General features: G+C 40.3%; 2 protein-coding genes across 3 annotated transcripts; one reads left to right on the top strand and one right to left on the bottom strand.

Moving 5' to 3' along the window:
* Positions 1–131: 131 nt before the first annotated feature.
* nfatc3b (nuclear factor of activated T cells 3b) lies at positions 132–17447 on the top strand. Its single transcript, XM_028035280.1, has 10 exons — positions 132–482; positions 5332–5977; positions 7028–7426; positions 7821–7983; positions 9215–9414; positions 10336–10508; positions 11569–11709; positions 11802–11857; positions 12148–12817; positions 16403–17447. Exons 1-10 carry the CDS (start codon positions 410–412, stop codon positions 16537–16539), a joined length of 2658 nt encoding a protein of 885 aa, XP_027891081.1. The 5' UTR covers positions 132–409; the 3' UTR covers positions 16540–17447.
* Positions 17448–17947: 500 nt separating this feature from the next.
* Positions 17948–19780, bottom strand: pdcd2l (programmed cell death 2-like). Of its 2 annotated transcripts, none has more exons than XM_028035351.1 (2): positions 19254–19780; positions 17948–19149 (listed from the first exon to the last, which is right to left on the bottom strand). In XM_028035351.1, exons 1-2 carry the CDS (start codon positions 19702–19704, stop codon positions 18470–18472), a joined length of 1131 nt encoding a protein of 376 aa, XP_027891152.1. In that variant the 5' UTR covers positions 19705–19780; the 3' UTR covers positions 17948–18469. The 2 variants fall into 2 exon arrangements, with proteins under 2 accessions (XP_027891152.1, XP_027891162.1); XM_028035361.1 differs by having other exon boundaries at positions 17948–19080; positions 19254–19771.
* Positions 19781–19990: the final 210 nt, after the last annotated feature.

Below are 19990 nucleotides of genomic sequence, written 5' to 3' on the forward strand. Positions count from 1 at the left end.
TATGAAAGCGAACTTATCCATAGCTCTAGAGAACAATGTCATTTATTTGAAGACTTTCTCTTGCCCACCTTTACGCATCCGTTTCAAAAGTCATAAAGTTTACGAGGGGACTTGAAGGCAGCACGAGGATCAAGCTGAAGCAGAGTAAAACTCGCTGCAGCCGAGCAGAAACGCAGTGAACAAGTTAGCTCAACAATGAGATTTTAGTTAATTACAGCGTTGTCCGGATGTGTAATTATTTATGACTTGTCTTGGTGAACTACGTTCAGGTTAGAATTATCGTGTTATTACCGGAGTCGACACAGAGTTCTGCTTTCTATCGGATAAAACAGGGAGCAAGAAAGGTCCGTTTTAAAGACAGTGCGATTTATAGGCTACATGCATAGACGTTTAATCGTCTCATGGTTCAATGTCCACAACAAAGTCTGCTGAAGAGCTGGACTTCAGACTGCTGTTTGAGGAACACGGTAAACACTCAACAGGTACGTGTCATTTTATCGAGTAGTTAGTTAGCGAAAACTCTTGTCAAGTTCAAGAGATTGTGAGAGTTAACCCAGAAGTCGACAATTTAGGCCTTCAAAATAAAAGTAAAATCAAATGGGGGGGAGGGGGAGTTACAAACCAATGTTCTGAATTTTACCAATTTGACGACTTTTTGAAAGGTGTCCTGATGTCTTATGATGGACCCAATTGCATCAGGCCTGAGAGAATACGTTGAATGAAGTGAAGATTTAACAATAAAAATGAAGAATAAAAACCATAAATCCAGACAAACAAACCAGCAAGGAGAACACTGGCAGAATGCAGGGAAGTGACGGGAGTGGAGGAGAGAATTTGATGAGTGCCTGAGGATGAGGTGCTTAAATATTGATGAGGTTGCAAAGACCTAGGCTGATGAGCTAATGAGTTGCAGGTGTGAGGGGAGAGCAGGAAGCAGGCTCAGGAAACAGAGTACACTGGGAATGAGGAAGTAATTCTAACACTAAAGAATGACTGAACTAAAGAAACATAATAAAACTAGAGTAACTGAGTATAACTAGAAAAAAGATATAAACATAACTAGAAACATTTAGAAGGACTGAGCTAAAGTAAAACAGAAACAGGACTGATCTAAACAAAAGTCAAAGGGACACAGAATAATCAAACTAGAATAAATCAAAACTCAAAAACACTTAACCCGGAACCCAAACAGAAGGCTTGGATATCACCATCAAAGTGTTTATTTGAAATATTTTTGCAAAAAAAGTTGTGTAGTTAAAAATGATGTATGTAACTTTTATTCCAGTATTTTTTACATATTTTTTAAACATGTATGATACAGATAATCTGTGAAATAAATTGAGTTCCTCTGCATTCTCCCAGTTGTCCCAGTGCTAACTACAGAAAGACCCAGCTCTGTCAGAAACCACCAATTAAAGTCAGGAGGAGCATTTTTATGTTGTCACTCATGCTTGTGTAGGCGCTGCGCACAACCTCCCTTTTGCTCTCTGCTATGCTGTGAATCCTCTGGCTAGTTAGCATAGCCACTGAGCCACTAAATGGCTTTCCTGGGACAGTAAGTTGTTTCTCTGCCATTAGCACATTAAGCAGGTTGTACATGAGGTAGGTTGACAGTGCTTAGACCCGTCTGATTGGTTGTTTTTGACCGGGAGCTGTGTATATTGGCAATAGTAGTATTTAAGGTTGGGGGATATTGGCAAAATTTTCCCAACCGATAGTCCATATCCTTATGTCCATATGGCGTTAGGTGATATATTCACGGTATTCTGTGGTGATGTTGGAACTTTTTTGGGGGGGGGACAGAATAATGGAAACACGCAGGACATTTTTCTTGCTAATTTTTTTAATTTGCACATTCTTGCTTTTCAAAAGTAAACTATCACAGCTTTCACGGTTAGTTAGCTGGAATTCAGGCAATGGATCCACTCTTTCTGTCCTGTGCACACCCCCTTTATTTTTTTCTGGGACAAGCACCTTGGTACTAACGTAATTTGTGACTGATTCTAATACATTTGTAATTGAAATGTCAAGAAACCACAATGCATCTATAAAACACATTACATACTGCGGGAAATGCACTACCCAAGTTCTGCCTTTCAGTAGCAGGTATGAGTAGACAGATCATCAGACATGACCAAGATGATGGTCTAGATTTAAGTTACCTGCAATATCTGCAAAATATAAAGTTCCCTTCACTAAGTTCAAGTCTGAACTCGTATGGAAAATGACTTGAACGTAGTAAAAATGTTTTTTTCTTTTATTTAGTTTTTCTTTGGAGATTTTTAAGTTTAAATTTCAGCTTGTTGAACTGGTTCAAAGAAATAACTTTGTTTACTAGCTTGTTAATTAAACATTTATAAGTCTATATTGCCTTAATAAGTGTTTAAGAAATGAAAGTGTAGTTGTAAAACTGTGATGTGAAATGCAATGTGGTCAAATATTTAGGTGCACCCAGTGCAAGAAGCTGGTCTAGAGCTCTGGTCGATGTGGTTACATGACATAGCCAATTATGAAATGACATGATGCACTCATTAGGCTACAAGTGTTCTTAACATGAAACTGAAACTGCAAGTACTTAAATTTGGGTACTGGTGGCAACGTGCTTGAGGAATTTCTGCAGAATGACTGGATTAAAAGTGTGTTGTAAAAGTCTCCACTGTGAAAGGGGTGCCGATAATCTGCCTTAGTCACTAAAAACAAATTGTCCTGACAGTTTTGATTATTTGAGTCTTGTACACTTAGTTGTGAATGGAATATAATGTGTCAAGTTGATCTGGTTATGGTCTATTTCTGGTGTTGCTGGAATTGACACAAAACAAAAATTTCAAAATTGATACTGACTCTAAGAAAAATACTCAATGCCATTTTTGATAGCACACCAACTTTTTTTTTTGCACAGAGCAAAAAATATGATTAACTTTCTTAATTAGACTAAAGATAAAAGCATCGATGAGTTTCTCTAGATCTTGCTGGGACAGTAGTCCTTTAATCCTGGAAACATTCTTCAGGTGATAGAAGATCGACTTTGTAAATGGCGAAAGAAGTTTTGATCATCATTTCCCAGAGGAGGTAGGAGGAAAGTTTTGTGTGCCTCTGTTAAAAAAAAAATAAATAAAATTTTAGTTTTTATTTGGCTTAAGCAGCCTTGATTTGAGAGTGGTAAGGCAGGAATGTAAGTAATGAAAAGAGGGAGAAGAAATGCAGCAAAGGTCATCATTCCAGGATTCTAACTTGTGACGTCTGTGTCAAAGACTAAGTCCTCCATACATGTTTTGCTTTACTAATACTCCACCACAGCACCCCTTTGTGCCTCTTAGCAGTAGTCTTATCCCACCTGGTGGGACAGAATATGTCCTGGGCAAAACCGCAGAGTGTTTTTGAGGGAAACATTCTTAAAATCCCATAATGCAAACCTTAACGTGTCAGAAGAAATAAATTGAAGTCTCTGCACAATATCATAAATAGTACTTGCAGATGATGTGTTAAGTTTGGGTAAATACAACAGTAATGAAAAGCTGCAGGAACTCAGAGGGCAGATAAGAGGGTTTGCAATGACACTGATAGAAGTTACACATCAAGTGTGCAGATGCGCTCTCTGAGCCACTGAAGTACAGGATCTCTTTTAGATGTAAAGACACACACTGCCCCCTGTCTGTCCCTCACTACCTCCATGTTTGAGTCCAGCTGGTGCATGCCTGAAGCCACTACTGACAGGCCTTCATCGTCATCATGCTCTGTGAGCCAGGTTTCAGTGAACACCATCATATGCCATCATACAAGTAGCTTACTTTAGAACTAAATATTTTGTAAATAAAGCAAAATTCAATAAATGAAATAATAAATAAACCAGCAAAGATAAGATATGTTGAAAATGCTTTTAACATTTGAAGTTAACCTGATGTACATATGTTTGGACTGTGACAGACAGCCACAGGATCCAGAGCGAACCCTCTCTGTGTTCACACCCTGAGCACTTTCCACCACAATGCAACACTGTTAACTACTATCTGTCTGTCAGACAAAAGTGCAATTCAAAATTTTATAAAATGAAGAAAAAAGGAAAATGTTATTATCTGAAGGAGCATTTCTTATTCTTCTCTTCTAACGATTCAGGTGAATGGATGAACAAATAAGTAGATGAGTCGATAAAGCCAAGAGGAGCATGTCTGTCTCTAGGCTGCCTGTTTTTCAGGTTCTCTGCAGTGAACCAGTGTGACACCCAGCATGTCTGCTGGCTGGTTTTACTTCCTGGTTTTCTAACTGCTTTGTGGCACCCACCTGGTTTAGGATGTTACCTCCCGCCGCTGTTTTTCCCCTTCTGTCTCGCATAATATCTAAAACATGGTACGTGGTTCTCAATTCTGGTCCTCAGGGACCTCTGCCCTGCCAACTTTAGATGTGTCTCTGTTCCAGAACCCCTGATTTAAAAAATGGAAGAAGCCTTTTAATCACTTTCTGATTTAAGTCATCAGTGTGACAGAAGGGAAGCATTTATACATGCAGGGCAGTGGCCCCTGAGGACCGGAACTGAGGAACACTGACCCAACAGGAGGAGGTTTGCTCTTCTCCATGCCGAGCTTATTTTACCCTGCAAAGTGAGGGTTATGCGTGAAGCAGTGGAGCTGGTGAAGCAGATCACAGTTGGTGCCTTAACAACACCTTTTTTGCATACACACATATTTTGCATACATTATGTGGTGTGTGTGAGACTGTTTAAAAAATACCTACCAGGATAGCATAGCCTTCAGACAAAGCTGGTATATTTATTAGACAACATTCAACTATGAAGATGTTCCCAAACTTGAAATTAATAATTGTAAGGAAAAAGTAATGCGTTACATTTTTTCCACATCAGATTGATCCTTTTGGGAGTGCGGATCATTTTAAGCAACTGCATCTGATTTTCTTACAGACTCTTTGAAAAGAGTCTTAAAGAACTACTTAAAGAAAATTCTTTAAGTATATTTTTCTTCTTCTTAAGTGGGAAGGAAAAGTCTGTTGGAACAATGAAGGTCCTGAATGATTTATTAATAAAATATAATTCTAGAAAATCAGTAGCTATTATCAGAGTATTGATTATGTGTCATGGTAAAAATCCTTGACCTTTGTTAAGGTTAATCAGAACCTGGATGTACATGTACATCCCACAGTGGGAGTGAATGTTAATTTTTGAAGAGGTTATACTTAATTAATGGAGATTAACACATTAAACTCCCAATCCATGAATAAACATATCAAGAAATTGAGGTAGCAGTAGTTGCTACAATACTTGATTTAATTTTGAGATTCATTATTTTTGAACATTTGATTGTACTTTGTCCTACTTCACAGCTTTAGCTCTGGATGTGAAGACATCTCCCTCCACTCAGGCTCTCACTGAGCAGCTCTGTAGTCCGGAGCTGCAGAGCCACCTTCCATGTTTACCTGGTACAGTTGACTACGATCATGCTGACGGTCTGTCTCACGGACCCTATTGTGGCCTCCAGCAGAACTTCAGGGCGTTTGATTGCCCAAGCATTGAAATCACTTCCATTGCTCATAATCATATCGAGCCTGGCAATGACCTGGAGGTTTTGCCACTGGGTGGTGCAGAAGGAGGTTATCCTGAGCCACTGTGGACCAGAGATCAGCTGTACTTGCCTCTGGATGCCTGCTATCGTGAAACTGCGCTCAGTCAGAGTCCCTGCAGCAGCCTCTCCTCTAGAAGCTGGATGTCTGACCTGTCATCCTGTGAATCATTCTCCCATGGTTATGACGATGTGGAGGGAGAGTTACAAGACCCTGCACTCCTAGCTCTGGGGTCACCAGGTTGCAGGGGTGGAGTTTTTGGGGTGGAGCTTTGGCAGCAGAAGTACCAGCATCCGTCAGCCTTCAATCCAGTGTTGTCACCCTATCAGTCACCCCGACAGTCACCTTGTCACTCCCCACGCACCAGTGTCACAGAGGAGAACTGGCTGAGCCGCCGGCCCACCTCCAGGTCAGTCAGCTTCACCTCCATATGGAAATCCATTATGCAGTATTCATAGTTACCCTCTCTGTTGTACTTGGGTAAGGATAGATTTAATGCCATTGTGATTTTAATTGTGATTTGTTTTTTTTTTCCAAACAATTGTATTGCATAGGTTTTTTTTTTTCATTACTAGTAGTATTCTTCATGAAGCATTGTCTAAAAAGTATTTAACAAAATACAGTTTTTTTAAATACAAAGAATGATTTGATTCAAGTTAAAAAAGCTTTCCATAAAACATCTGACCCTATGTGAATTATAATTGGCTCCCTAGTAAAAAGTTGTCTTAAATTTGATCAAAGTGGCTTTCACAAGATGTCTTAAAAAGTCTTAAATTTGATTTTCCTAAACTAGCAGATACCTTGTGCATTACACTGGAACATCTGATACGTATAAATATAAACACTAGTTAATGTGGCGTATGGATTTACATCCCACAGTGGGAGTGAATCTGTTAATTTTTGAAAGGGTTATTCCTACACGTTAAACTCCCAAGTCAAGAATAAACATCTCAAGGAACTGAGGCAGCCGTAGTTACTACAGTTAATTTTGAGATTTGAAAAATAATTGCCTCCTAAGTAAAAGGTTGTGCCTCATCTGTCAGGATTAACTGCCAATCACAATTATGTAAGGTATTAAACAGTGGTGCTAAAAGTGAGGGCCGGCATCCTGCATGTTTTAGTTCTCTCCCTGGTTTAATGCACCTGGATCAAATGATGGCTCATTAGAAGGCCTAAGTCATGCTGAGGTTGATACTACCATCAGGTTAGATTTTATAATTGTTAATATTGTTGATGAACTGACTGCTTCCATTATGAACTTCTGACTTTCCCTTACAATTTATTAAGACCCATGCTTGAAATATGAATCACACCAATGTTCCACACAGTTATTTTGAACCAGCATTGCTATTTATGCCTGCATGAAAAATGTATTCATCTATTAAAAGAATACCTCTCTCAAAAACAGAAATCATTTGAGAGCTTTAAAATTTGGTAAATAATAAATTTCCTTTCACAGGCCATCATCCAGACCAACATCCCCTTGTGGAAAGAGACGCCACTCCGGTGCTGAGCCCCATGCTCGCTCACCCTCTCCTCATCACTCACCGAGCCCCACTCCAGGCACTTCTCCACGGGGCAGTGTGACTGATGACACATGGGTGGGAAGCCCCGCCTCTGCCCTTGGCTCACTCCTCATTTCTGGATGCCAGGAGCTTGACGTTCCTTCCAAAACCAGGAGGACAACTGGTAGCCACCTTGGCCTCTTGATCGGTCAGGGAGAGCCTGGTCTGGACACCTACCAGGACTCTCCTAGCGAGGAGGTCAAAGAAAAACCCGGCCTTGCTGAGCTTTACCTTCAAGTGCCTTCCCACTACAGCTGGGCTAAACCTAAACCTGGAAATGCCCCGTTGTTCCGGTTAGAGCGAATGATTTGCAAATCTGATTTCTCCTTCCTTCTTTTCTTTTCCCAGAGAGGTTAAGCGCAGAGAGCAGACCAATTTACTTTTAGAATTATTGTTTTGTTTTTTTTAGTGAATAAAAGACATCATTGTGTGGAAATAAGATCCAATTGAACTGGGCCAGTTATTGTTGGCTTATTGTTAAGAGTGCTACTTAAAGAACAAATTACTCATTACTAGTCATTATTAGTATCTCGTTGGTGTGAAAGTTAATTTCTCAGTGAGACAGAGGATTCTGGAGGAACTTTGACCAATGGTTTATTAGGCTGTAGCAGTCCCATTGTTTTGGCTTTTTTATGAGAAAGTTTGATGTTTCAAACAATCAGATTCTTCTATGTGTCTTTTCTCCAGGGGCTTATCGCCCCCTCCGCTGGACTGGCCTCTGCCCAACCAGTATGATCTCATTGAGTTGAAGTTGGAGGTTCAGCCGAGGTCCTATCACAGAGCACATTATGAGACGGAGGGCAGCAGAGGATCGATCAAGGCAACTACTGGAGGACATCCTGTTGTCAAAGTATGTCTTTTCTCATCACTTTTTTGTTCAATAGGATTTGACAGCCCAATTCAGGTGTGACCAAGTCCAATCCTCGAGAGCTACTGCCCTGCAACCTTTGCATCCCTGCTCCAACACACCAAGTCAAAAGGCTGACTTCTCTCACCAGCAGAAACTCCACTCTGCAGAGTCCTGCTACTGAGCCATTCATTTGATCCATGTGTGTTGGAGAAGGAATGCTTCTAAAAGTTCAATCTGAGTATCAAAATGGGGAAGAAAGGAGATTTATTATGTGATATACAGAATCAATCTGAGGGGATTGAGTAGTGGACATACTTTATTCTATGTGGCTGATCTAATTTCCCCACAAAACAGACCTGCTTCTTTTTCAGAAAAGTTATTTTTGAAGTTGCATTAAAAATGTATTTTGGTACCAAAACAGGACATCTAGCAGTAAATTTACATTTTATGTCCTTACTTGTGATAAAGAATATTTTGACTCCATGGCTTCCTCTACATTTATATAGATAATATTCTTTAATAATTTAAAGAATATTTTAAAATATTTTTTAAAATACAGAATATTTTAAAGCCAAAATATTTTTTTATTTTGGCTTTAAAGAATATTGGTGTGACAGAAAAGTGATTAACTGCACTGAGCTGCATCTTCTTCAGCTTGACTGAAAGTTTGCCTGCTTAAACAAAATTGCAGGTTCCATCTCTCATTTTCTTCTGAAAATACCTGTTAAATAAACAAATAAAACAGCTATTGCATATTGTCACAATGAGACCTGTTCACTTCAATTTTCTTAGATAAAAATACAGCATCAATCAGTGTAAAGTTCTCAAAGAAGTGTGTGCCACTCAAAATCACCTTCATTTGAACACTAGACCTAGTTGCAGATGAATACAGCTCTGCTTCAAGTTTTCACCAATCCAACTTCCATAAAACTTTTGGAGCACCACAAATGTAATTTCAGCTCACTGACCAAATAGGAACTTTCTTCAACTATGTTTTTATGTTATGTCTATTATTTGTTTAAGCTATACTTCCAAATGGAATTTGGAAACATATAGCATGTTCAAATCAGTTTTGTAGCATGTTGAGCTTTTGTTATAGAACTAACCATTTCTGAATAGTAGGCGTTTAACAAAATCCCTAAAAAAAAATTAATAATATATTCTATTTTCCTGCCATCTGTGCAAAAATGATTGTTTCCCAATTATTTATCAGATTTCTTTCTGTCTGCAGTTGATTGGATACAGTGAGCACCCAGTCCACCTGCTGGTGTTCATTGGTACTGCAGACGACAGATACCTTCGTCCTCACTCCTTCTACCAGGTCCACCGAGTCACAGGAAAGACAGTCAACACTGTCTGCCAGGAGAAAATAATGAGTGGCACCAAAGTCCTGGAGATCCCTTTGCTTCCAGGGAGCAACATGTCTGCCAGGTATTAGAGGCAACCTCACCATACTGGGATTTAGTGGTGGGGGGGGTGTCACCTTTTTAGGTCAACTTCAAACCCCAAAACATATTTCTGCACTTGCTATCAAAGATTCCTTACCAAAATGTCCCAGGGAAAACTTTGCACTCATGCATGCTGTTAATTATATCTGTTGTAAACCATGACTTTGATGAATATGACCTGCAGTTACATTTTAGTAAAATATATAGTCAGTAGGTCAGCTTGAGTAAATTATTTTTTAAAGTTAAGTATTCTCTTTAGCAATAATTGTTGGAGTTGTACCATCAGAAATTGATGGTAGCTGTGCACCATATCAAAATATACTAGTTAAATACAAAATGTTGTTTAAAAAAAGACTATTTACAAGAAGTAAAAAAAAAACTGTGCAAAGAATGAGGATGTACAAATGACAGCAGGAATGTTTGAAATGAGGAAAGCTGAACAAAGATAGAAAGAAATGTTCATACGTTAATTAGACTGTAACAAGTTAGACTGTAACAAGAGCCATAATGCATATGCCATTATGCACATGCAGCCAGAGGCGGTCCCAGTCTGTTTGGTGACCTGGGCGAACCACCTTACTGGCCAGCCCTCCTGTAAGTTGTTCAATAAGAGGAGGTGGGGGGGGGCAGTTTGCATCAAGCACTGTTTACATTCTGAGCCTCTGGTTGATGGAGGGGGGCGGGGTGAACCACCTGCTGCGCCACAGAAGGTGGTGATGGACAACAAAAACGTCTGCCACAACCTCTGTTTGCAATACCCGAAAGTTCTTGTTTGGATTCCAGAAGAGCCTAGTATACAACTCCAAAGATTTTTCTTTTTTTGCTATAAGTCAGAGGACGAAGTGAAGTTAGAAAATTGCTTTAGATTTAGAAAGAACATACTTTATTTCTGTTTTTTACATAGCATTGACTGTGCTGGCATCCTGAAGCTGCGGAATGCTGATATTGAGCTGAAGAAAGGCGAGACAGATATTGGACGGAAGAACACGAGAGTCCGAGTTGTATTTCGAGTGGCCGTGCCTCAGCAGGACGGACAGATGCTCTGGCTGCAGACAGATTCTATTCCTGTGGAGTGCTGTGAGTGGACTGAAGTGCAGTTGAAACTAGATATTTAGATAAGCTGTGTACACAATCAACTATTCAATCAAATTAAACTTTCCTGTTTTACGTGAGTTATAATGACCAACATTGTTTACTTTTACCAAACACCAGATGAGCAAGAGAGATTTTTTATGCTTTCTTCAAATCGAGCAGTTTACATTGTCCAAGATTTTCATGCAGGGAATAGTTTAGGAAAGCCCAGATGATGGATGGTTTTGTCTGGTTCTTAACTACCGAGTTAAATGGACCGACAGCTGTGTCAATGTATTTTACAGCACACCTACTGTTTTTTGGGTGATATGGAAAAAATAATGAAATCAGGCTAGATAACGTGAAGAGAACATAAGTCTACTTCATCTTCACATTTTTAACAAGAGCACATCTACAGTATATATTCAAGCAAATAGTTGCAAGTATAAACAGCATTGGAGTGTCCTGCCATCATGCTTTTTTTGGAAGGAAATAGTTGTGATCTAGAAATAAATGCATTTTATACGTGTACACTTCCCCCAGTGAAGACGGTGCCAGGAAATGTATCTAACAAAACTATCTAACAAACTCTCATTTGTTTTGCATTTAGCAAGTAAAAATAATTGCTAATGACTGTTTTATCTGAGCTGCAGTCAGCTAAACAAGACAAGTTATGTGTAATTTAATCTCAGACAGTGAGAGAAAAAGTTGTTTACCCTACCAACTTTATTTATGCAGGACTATAAGAACCCACAGGACCAATGCGCGGTACACAGTCAGTGCAGTATGTACAATATCTGTTTATAAAATATATATTAATATTGGTTTTCAACTGCATATGAACATTTTGGTTTGGTATTAAACAACATATTATGCTATACCTTGCATAATAAGTAAAGAATTCCTTATTATAAGTAACACCAGAAGATGTAATAAATGACATATTTCCACAGATGTTCAAAAGTAGTCCTGGCTGACAGTTTACTTTTTGAGAAAATAGAGCTGCTATTTTTACTACTGATGATGCACAGGAACGTCTGAAATCTTAAACTAACCTGTTTTCCAGCCCAGCGATCAGGTCAGGAGCTTCCTCAGGTGGAGAGTTTCTCTCCTACCAGCTGCTTTGTGGACGGAGGAGAAGAGCTGCTAATCACAGGAACAAACATGTCTGCACAATCTAGAGTTGTTTTCGTTGAGAAAGGGCCTGGTAAAATCCTCTTATGTTCATCAATAAGTGTGTTTTCATCATGTCTCTTTTCACTAACATTAATCAGCATTGTAAATGCATTGGACTTTTAGATGGAAGACCACAATGGGAAGTAGATGCCAGAGTTCTGTCTGACAAAAGTAATGAAGTAAGTACAAAACAGTTTATTTGAATGGCTGCATTAGTAGGAATATTTATTGATATTTATAGCCCATATAAAGGTTTAAAGGAATTTGTAGTATATGAAATGTATTTTATATAAACGTGCAGGTTTATACATTGCAATTAGCAATTTATACATTGCAATTAGCACACAGCGTGTGCTCCATTCATTAACTAGTGAACTATTTTGATTACAACTGAACAGTGACTTCAACACAGTATATCATGATTGAGACTCCTGAGTTTGGATCTCATATTTATTTGTTTTTGTTTTAGTCGAGGATCACGGTGGAAATTCCCCCTTATGTTAAGAGGACAGCGTCTCCTGTCCAAGTCCAGTTCTATGTTTCAAATGGGAAGAGAAGAAGAAGCCTGATGCAGAGCTTCACTTACCTGCCTGGAATCAGAGGTCCCCATCAAGCTGCTCCTGCAGTTAAACAGGAGCTCTGGGGGTCCGAGTACATCTTCTGTCCAGAGCCCAGCCTGTCGCCTTCCCATGATGCCGTGCTCAGGCCAGATGTAGCTTATGATCCATACAATCTCCCACTGCATGGTCTTCCTTCCCAAAACTCCTCCCATCTACACCATCCTCCTGCTATCACGCGTTCCCTTGAAGCATCATTATTGTTGCCTCAAATGTCTTCTGCACCATGTCAGATCATGACTCCACTTCCAAATCAAGGTTTGACATCAGTGCAGATAGGCACAATTGATGCACAGGCACCTTCTCCCCCCATCCAAACTCTAAACCTCTCTCATCATACCTCTGCTGGCGGTCCTCCAAGAAAACAATCTGAAAGTTCCAAGAGTACTTTGAAAAGCTCTCTGGACGCTCACAAAGATTTCCTGCTGCACAACCCAGGAGAAGTTCTGAGTGTCAAGAAAGAACCGGAGGAGCAGCCTATTCTAGGATCTCTGGGCTTCCAGGAAATCACACTGGATGACGGTAAGAAGCAAATTAAAGCACTGGCAACCTCTAGAATATTTATTATCACGCTATGTAAAAGTTTACATGATCAGATTTTCACTAGTTTGACCCTTTACAACAGTTTCTCTTCTATATAAATTACAGTTAGGGGGTGAAGCTTTGTGGCTTCCCAAACCACAGTTCATGGCATTTCCTGAACAGCTTGCTGTCTGTAAACAATAGCTTTAACTAGACCAGTCTGGTTCTAATTAGAAGCAACACCAACTGGCTGTCCTCGAACCAAATTATATGTGCATCAAAACTATTTGTGTTCTTAAAATGCAATCTCCATTTCCAGCCAACCCCCAAAAATCCCACCAAATAAAATAAATACTTTTTGAAGTATAGGAGAGTTTGAGCTTCTGTATATTTTTTCCTTTTTAATTTGTTGATTAATAAGCCCATTACATGAGTTACCAGCTAGATTTATTCAGAAACACACCCTTGGTTTCTAGGGTGAGGATCAGAACCTGCCTATTATCCTGTGAACTACAGCCTCTCCTTACAAACAGTAAATGTTTTTTACTGTCAGATTTATGTTGACTTTGAGATGTTTAGCTCTTAAAAAGCTAACTCAGACTTACTTTATCTTATCTTTCCTATCATTGCTGAAAACTTTCCAACTAACAAGGTGACACCAGGGCCGTGCAGAGACCTATGGAGAGGCAGGGGCTTAAATTTAAAAAAGGGGCACATCGAACAAAAACTCTGTACAACAACATATTAGTCCCATATTAGTCAAGAATCTATTTGGATCCTACTATATCATTGCCATCATGCGGGGAAATGCAAAGCAAATATAGTGTATATTTTCCCCAACAGGTATAAAGTTTCTGTTTCTGCTGCTGACAGTCCTGGAGGGCTGAGCTGATCTAAGACTGTAGCTGTTAAACAGACCAGAGGAGAGAAAGTCGCTGGTTAAGAAAGTTATGAAATAAGCGAAATTCCTTCCATTTTACTAATTAAGCCCAAATAATATCTATTTAACCTCTAGAACAACCTGGCTGCAGACTGATTTATAGATCAAAAAACTCAAAGGAGTTAACTCTATATAATAGTTTGATGTTAGCACCTCTAAGACCTAGAATTATAAGACTGGGATATTAAGGCAAAGAAAACTCAGTAGCTGCTGGTAGGGGCCATTCAGGGGCCTCCAGACACTCAGGGGCCTCCAGACATTCAGGGGCCTCCACACACTCAGGGGCCCCTAGAAATGGTTTAGTTGTAACACAGACCATAGATCTAAACCTGTAGCATCATTTATAGAGAATAACAATGTTATTACATTTTATTTAATGCATTCAGCTTTGAAAAATAAATAGTACATTTAGGATTTAATTAGGAAGTTTACTTTGTAAAAGTTTAAAGAATCATCTTGATAGTTTGATTGTTGTGTTACCATGGCTACAATATGTTGTAGCCATGGTACACGGTGTTCCATGGATTATAGGCCATGGTGTTCTTTGTGTTTGAATTGGGTTTGTTCACAAATACATCAGAGCAAATAACCAATAATCAGTGATTGATTTTAAACTCGGCCAATAAACCTGGTCTCCCTCTCACAGATTCACCTTATTTATATTTCAACATGTTAGCGATGCTGAGGTTCTTAGTAGGACGTGTTCCGGGTGGGGGGTGGTTCTGTCTAAGACCCCATATAACCTTGAGCCGGCCCTGCATGAACAGCTGCTGCGAAGCGCATCCCTGGAATCTACCTGGAATCCCCCAGTGGCCCCTATGTCAGTCCGCCGATGCTTTGGAGACATTTTGATTCATTTCATTGTGGCATGTTTGGCTTTTTGCTGCGGTTCTAATTATTGCTACAATGTTTTCTGATGTTTATTTTGTGAACTCCAAATGGGCCGAATCTTCCTTTAACACTTGAGGTTCTGCAATAACTTCTATTTACAGCCACGAACCTCCAGCCCAGATCCTGTCAGCAGTGGCTTTAACCCGCCTGGTAGAAACGTTAAGGAGAAGCAGGGCGAACAGAGAGCAGGTGGTACCAGGTGGTATCGGGGCTTTGATCTGCGTTGCTACTCGCGGTGACAGTCGGTACCGTGTCTTATATCAGGATGTCTGATTTAAAGACAAATATTCTTTCTATCTGTCGGTGGACCGACTCAGACAGCCTGTAGTGAACCGGACATTCAGCAGAATGAAGAAGTTAAAGTCAGAAGTTTTCTCTGCAGCTGAAACATTTCTGTGTTTAGGGGTGAGGCGGGTTTTGTCCCGCTATTGCAAGGACGATTATAAAAATATAAATAGAAACAGTTTTTCTAACATCAACATCAGACTATGTTTTTATTCACAAACCAGTGTATGAAAAAATATTCTTGCCCATAATTTGATAGTTAGAGGACACAGATCTGCCCCCCTCCTCCTCACCATGTACCCGATGTCTGAACAACATGGAGGCTCTGAGAGTCATTATTAGACTGAGGGCAACCAGACTAGTTTATTTCTACTAAATTATAATATTTAGCTAAATATTATTGCTGTGGGGCACAAACAGGCCTTCTGACATACAGATTAAAAATAAAAATAAAAAATTTTTGAAAAAAAAAAAAAACTCAAAAAGGGCACTAGGGCAGGGGCTCAAGCCCCCCCCCCCCCCCCCCCCCCCCCCCCCGCCCCCCCAACGTGCCTGGGTGAAATTGAGACAAACTGAGTTTTATGTGGCAATTTGGATTGAGTGATCTCTGATCCTTCTCCTTCACCTCAGAGAAGGTGAAAGAGTGCTGTTTCACACTATGCAGTTTCGGACTGCATAGTGTGATCAGATTTCCTTGCATCAGAAAAATGAGGGAGAAGAAACTTCAACTTTTAAAAATGAGGAAGTAGCTCCTCCACCTACTCCATTGTTCAGGTGTTCATCCATCCATTTGTTTGCTGTTTTTTCTTAGAAAACATTTTTTAAAAATAACCTCATTTTTTAAATCTTTCTCCTGATGAAGATTATTTTATTTTGTCAAACTTCAATCCACTTGCTGGAAGAAAAAAAATTACTTTCAAGTAGGCTAATGAGGAATTATCTATAATATCAAATTGGATTTCAAAAATAGCACGTTTCATATTTCTGTTACCTAATTTATTCCTGCCTGCTCCCTGAAGCATGTGTATTGCTGGTTATTTCTGAGTGATCTGAGCTAAAATTAGCTGTGTCTGCTGTTTGCTGCTGTGCATGATGCTGATGGGTTCTGTTGCGGTGCTGGTTGGCACCAGCTGTCCTCCTGACCTCTGTCTATAAGCCCGGTTCCCAGCTGCCATTCAGTCGGACTATGAATCTCAGCAGCTGCATGTCTCTGTTTTGGGACACTACTCAAGTATTCACTGAGGTATGCTGGGAGCTTTCAGTATCAGAATTACTGTAACATAAATAGATATATAGATATAATAGATACATTCCAACTGAAAAACAGCTCAAACCATTTTCTATATGAGATCTTGCACCACGTGTTTGTATATTTTTTGTTTTAATTTTGTAGACCAGCCAGCTATCATCCCTCAGAAATAATTTCTAAATTTGTCTCGAATTTTGACAATGTTTGTTTCGTCTTGCAGTGAACGAGATTATTGACAGAGACATTGGCACATTGAGCAGCTGTGTGCAGACTGACCAGCATGACCAGTTCCAGCAATACACCTGGGAGCACAGTTCCAGCAGCCCCTCTGGGCCCTTCCATGGAGACCCTCAGTAGTTTCAGAAGACAGTTCCTTCATCGGATGGTCACGTTTGCACAAAGTTCTCCAAACTGATCTTTAAGTGCCTGAAAACCAGTCAGTAGCCTTTGAGGAATCTGTAGCTTATTTTATTTGGAGTTCTGTTCCTTATGTTTCTCAGGAATTTTAGAAAACAAGCAGTTTGTACCTCACAGTCAAACCAAAGATTTTATTTGATGACTGAATTGGAGAAATTGTAAAGTGGGAAAAAGTAACTGTAATCTGATTTCAAAGTCATATTATAACTTTAATGTCATTACCAATTTTAAAGTTGCACAAAAAAACACATTTCTTGAATTTTGACAGGGCCAGTAAGCTTAAAAGGTTATTTTTGATCCCTGGTTCTGATCCAGGAATGCTTTGCCATGGCACCGTTTTAAAGGCTTTGTTTTATTTTTCTCTTGCTGATGTTAATGATGTTCAACCTGAATTCCTGTGGTGTGACTTTTTAAGATACTGAAATATATTGTGAGGTTGAAGTAAAAATAAAGAATACTTAACTGAGAATAATTAGATAAACTTGTCTCCACACTTTCCCATGTTTCTCTATAGGACCTTTTCAAAACTGACAGGCTTTGTGGAGACCAAACCCTGGTCCAAAATATCAACTGTATGATTTTGACATACACTCCAATTGTTTTAAAAAGTAATTATTTGGCTTTTGCTAAGAACTCTTTTGCGTTTTCCTGCTCATTTCCTGTTTTGCCAGTTGCTGTGTTTTCCCTTCGTAGGAAGTCGGGGTGTAAATGGGGCAACGGGTGTGTGGCTCCTCAAACCTACTATTGAAATCTCGTAGAGAGTCTGTTCACTCAGGTATGGGTTAAGATGTTTACAAATGGAATCTATGATGAGGTTTGGTTGCCACTAAAAAATAATGTATAAATAATCACCATGCGCTCTTTAGTGACGTAACATATGCGTATCTATATTATTTCTGCTCTTCCTGTTCTGTGCATTCTATCTACTCCATCTATTTGTGTGCAAGTGGGTATCATGACAAAATCATTTCTAGGCAACTCTCCATCTTTAGCATGTCGTCATTCTAATAATATGCGTTTGTCAAACGTTTGTTGGAGGACTAGATAGTTCATAGCATAAGCTCAGCAGATGTTCCACCAGATGTTTTCTAATTGCTGCTGCTAGTTTGAAAGAGCCGAGTGGCGGGGACGAAGGGTGCTCTGTGTTGCTCAACTTGGAAACTGCAGCTCTGAGGAAGAGCTGCGTCTGGAAGGCGGCGATTTCTCAAACATGCATGAAAGAATGAAAGCAACACTCCAGGTATGTTTATGATGAGGAAATAACATAATGTAAAGTTCAAAAGACAATTTTACATAATGCTACCCCTTTAGGTAATAAGACTTACCTAATAATTGTGCCAACACTGTAGACAAATATGAATTTATTTATTTCATAAAGGGAAGAATGCATATGAATGTGAATGCATCACGTACATATGACAGATTTGAGTAGACATGTCAGGCACTAACTTGGCATCAACATAACCAATCTGATTACTACAGGATATTTGCAGAAAAAATGTAAATGGGGTTACACATATCAATGGAAGAATATGAATTGTCTTCATATGTCCTTTACTTTTTTTTATGGTATTACACTAAAAACATGATTGATTGATGGAAACCGAGCATTGTTCAGACGCAGGTTATGATTGATGTTTTAATGCTGCTGAGACAAACCAAAAACAGGATCCGCTTTAATCCTCACATGTTTATGTATCTGTGATGGACTGGTGACCGGTCCAGGGTGACCCCACCTCTCGATAGGTACCAGCACCTCTCCTAACCCCACTAGGGACAATAAATGTGTATGATAATGGATGGGTGGTGTATACTTCTTTCATCCATTTTTAATGTATAAAGCAATGATTAGATTAATCAATCTGCTCCATCATTTAAAGAGCTGCTGATCTGGGTCCGGCTGAACAAAGCAGTACTCCTCCACTGGGCAGTTTGTTCCTGCAGTCCAGCAGCTGTTAGTGCAAGTATAAACCAACACAGTCCCAAATTCCAGTTCGTCCTCTGGGCTGCTGTCTGTCCTCTGCAGCAGACTGACCAGAGCAGGCATCAGCTGCAGCTCAAAGGTCCTGGGTTCTCCACAGGAGCCGCATGCTGGAACCGCCTGACTCACTTTGGATGGCGGCTTGGAGATGAAGAGTGGTTTACTGTGGCGACAGTAGCGCAGGATCTGCTGCGGACACAACGAAACGGCCTTCATGAACCTGAAGAAAGCAGCATCTCTGTGTCTGGCTTCAGCCTTTTCATACTTCTCTCCTCCACCACCACCTCCTTCCTCTCCCTCCCACACTGCTGTGCCCTCTCTCCTCTCATACTCCCTCAGAAGTTCCTGAGCGTGCTCCAGCTGATCGTCCTCCTCACACAGTTCTGACTCCTCCACCACACTGATGAAAAATGGACGGAAGACGGGCATGTCTTCAAATTCTACCAGACTGAGTTGTTGAAGACCGGAGCTGACATCCATGGGGCAGACTGTAGGACTTACTGATGAAACACCAGAGTGAAAGTTAGAGTCTGCAACACCTGACAAGTTTCCAGATTCCAAATGTCCCTCTGAGCCGAGATGGAGAAATACAAGAGTAGCGTAACCCACCACCACTACCCCCGGATTGAAAGATGGCAACAGGCTAATGATTTTGAAATTTTGAAACACCTACCTCCTGTTTGCAGATCTTCAGACTGTTGCCGATGGTCATCACCTCCTCTGCATCCAGAATCATCTTCCTCCCTCTCCATTCCCCAGTCATCAGCTAACTCACACCAATCTGTGGCCGACGGAACAACTACCTGTGGCGTAGAGGATTGGTTGAGAGCCTCCGGACACTGGCAGCGGAGGACCGTCCAGCTACCAGACGTCCCGCTGCAGCCAGGCTGGCAGCAGGCGAACAGGTGAAGGTTTCTATGGTAGGGAGAGTCCTGGAGGGGGCAGTACACTTGCACCACATGGGCTAGCGGGGCGCTACAAAGACGACAGCAGGGTGACTGCCCGGTGACAGCCGACGACCAGTCCGGTTTGCCCCCGATTTTGTTTGTCAGAAATGTGGAGGGGTATTTCCTGGGATCCAGCTCTCCGTCACAGAGACCGATAAGAAGTGTCTGCTCGGCCATTGCTCACGTGTAGGAACCTTTCTCCGTTCGAGAAAGGTTCCTACCGGACTTCAAAAAAACGCTACCGGTTCCGTTAGAGCATTTCCACAATAAAATATAAAGCAGAACTGCCCGTTTACCAAAACTGACATAATTAAAAATAAAAGCAGAAATCTTTTTTTCCCCTTTTCCTTATACGTGCATTTTCATCAAGAAATGTATATTTTTTATTTGTTTTTATGGGTCTATTAGGACTTGAATCTAAGACTTGATCTTTTAGTCCCTGGTCCTGATGCTGCTATCTCAA

Source organism: Xiphophorus couchianus, chromosome 2 (genome assembly GCF_001444195.1).
Source record: "Xiphophorus couchianus chromosome 2, X_couchianus-1.0, whole genome shotgun sequence".
NCBI lineage: Eukaryota > Metazoa > Chordata > Actinopteri > Cyprinodontiformes > Poeciliidae > Xiphophorus > Xiphophorus couchianus.

Excerpts from the sequence above, each read along its gene's own strand:
- nfatc3b (XM_028035280.1), top strand. The coding sequence starts at position 410 with ATGTCCACAACAAAGTCTGCTGAAGAGCTGGACTTCAGACTGCTGTTT. Across the intron at positions 7,984-9,214 it reads GAGGACATCCTGTTGTCAAA|TTGATTGGATACAGTGAGCA; the intron begins GTATGTCTTTTC and ends TTCTGTCTGCAG. Across the intron at positions 12,818-16,402 it reads GGAAATCACACTGGATGACG|TGAACGAGATTATTGACAGA; the intron begins GTAAGAAGCAAA and ends TTCGTCTTGCAG.
- pdcd2l (XM_028035351.1), bottom strand. The coding sequence starts at position 19,704 with ATGGCCGAGCAGACACTTCTTATCGGTCTCTGTGACGGAGAGCTGGAT. Across the intron at positions 19,150-19,253 it reads TGAAGATCTGCAAACAGGAG|AGGGACATTTGGAATCTGGA; the intron begins GTAGGTGTTTCA and ends ATCTCGGCTCAG.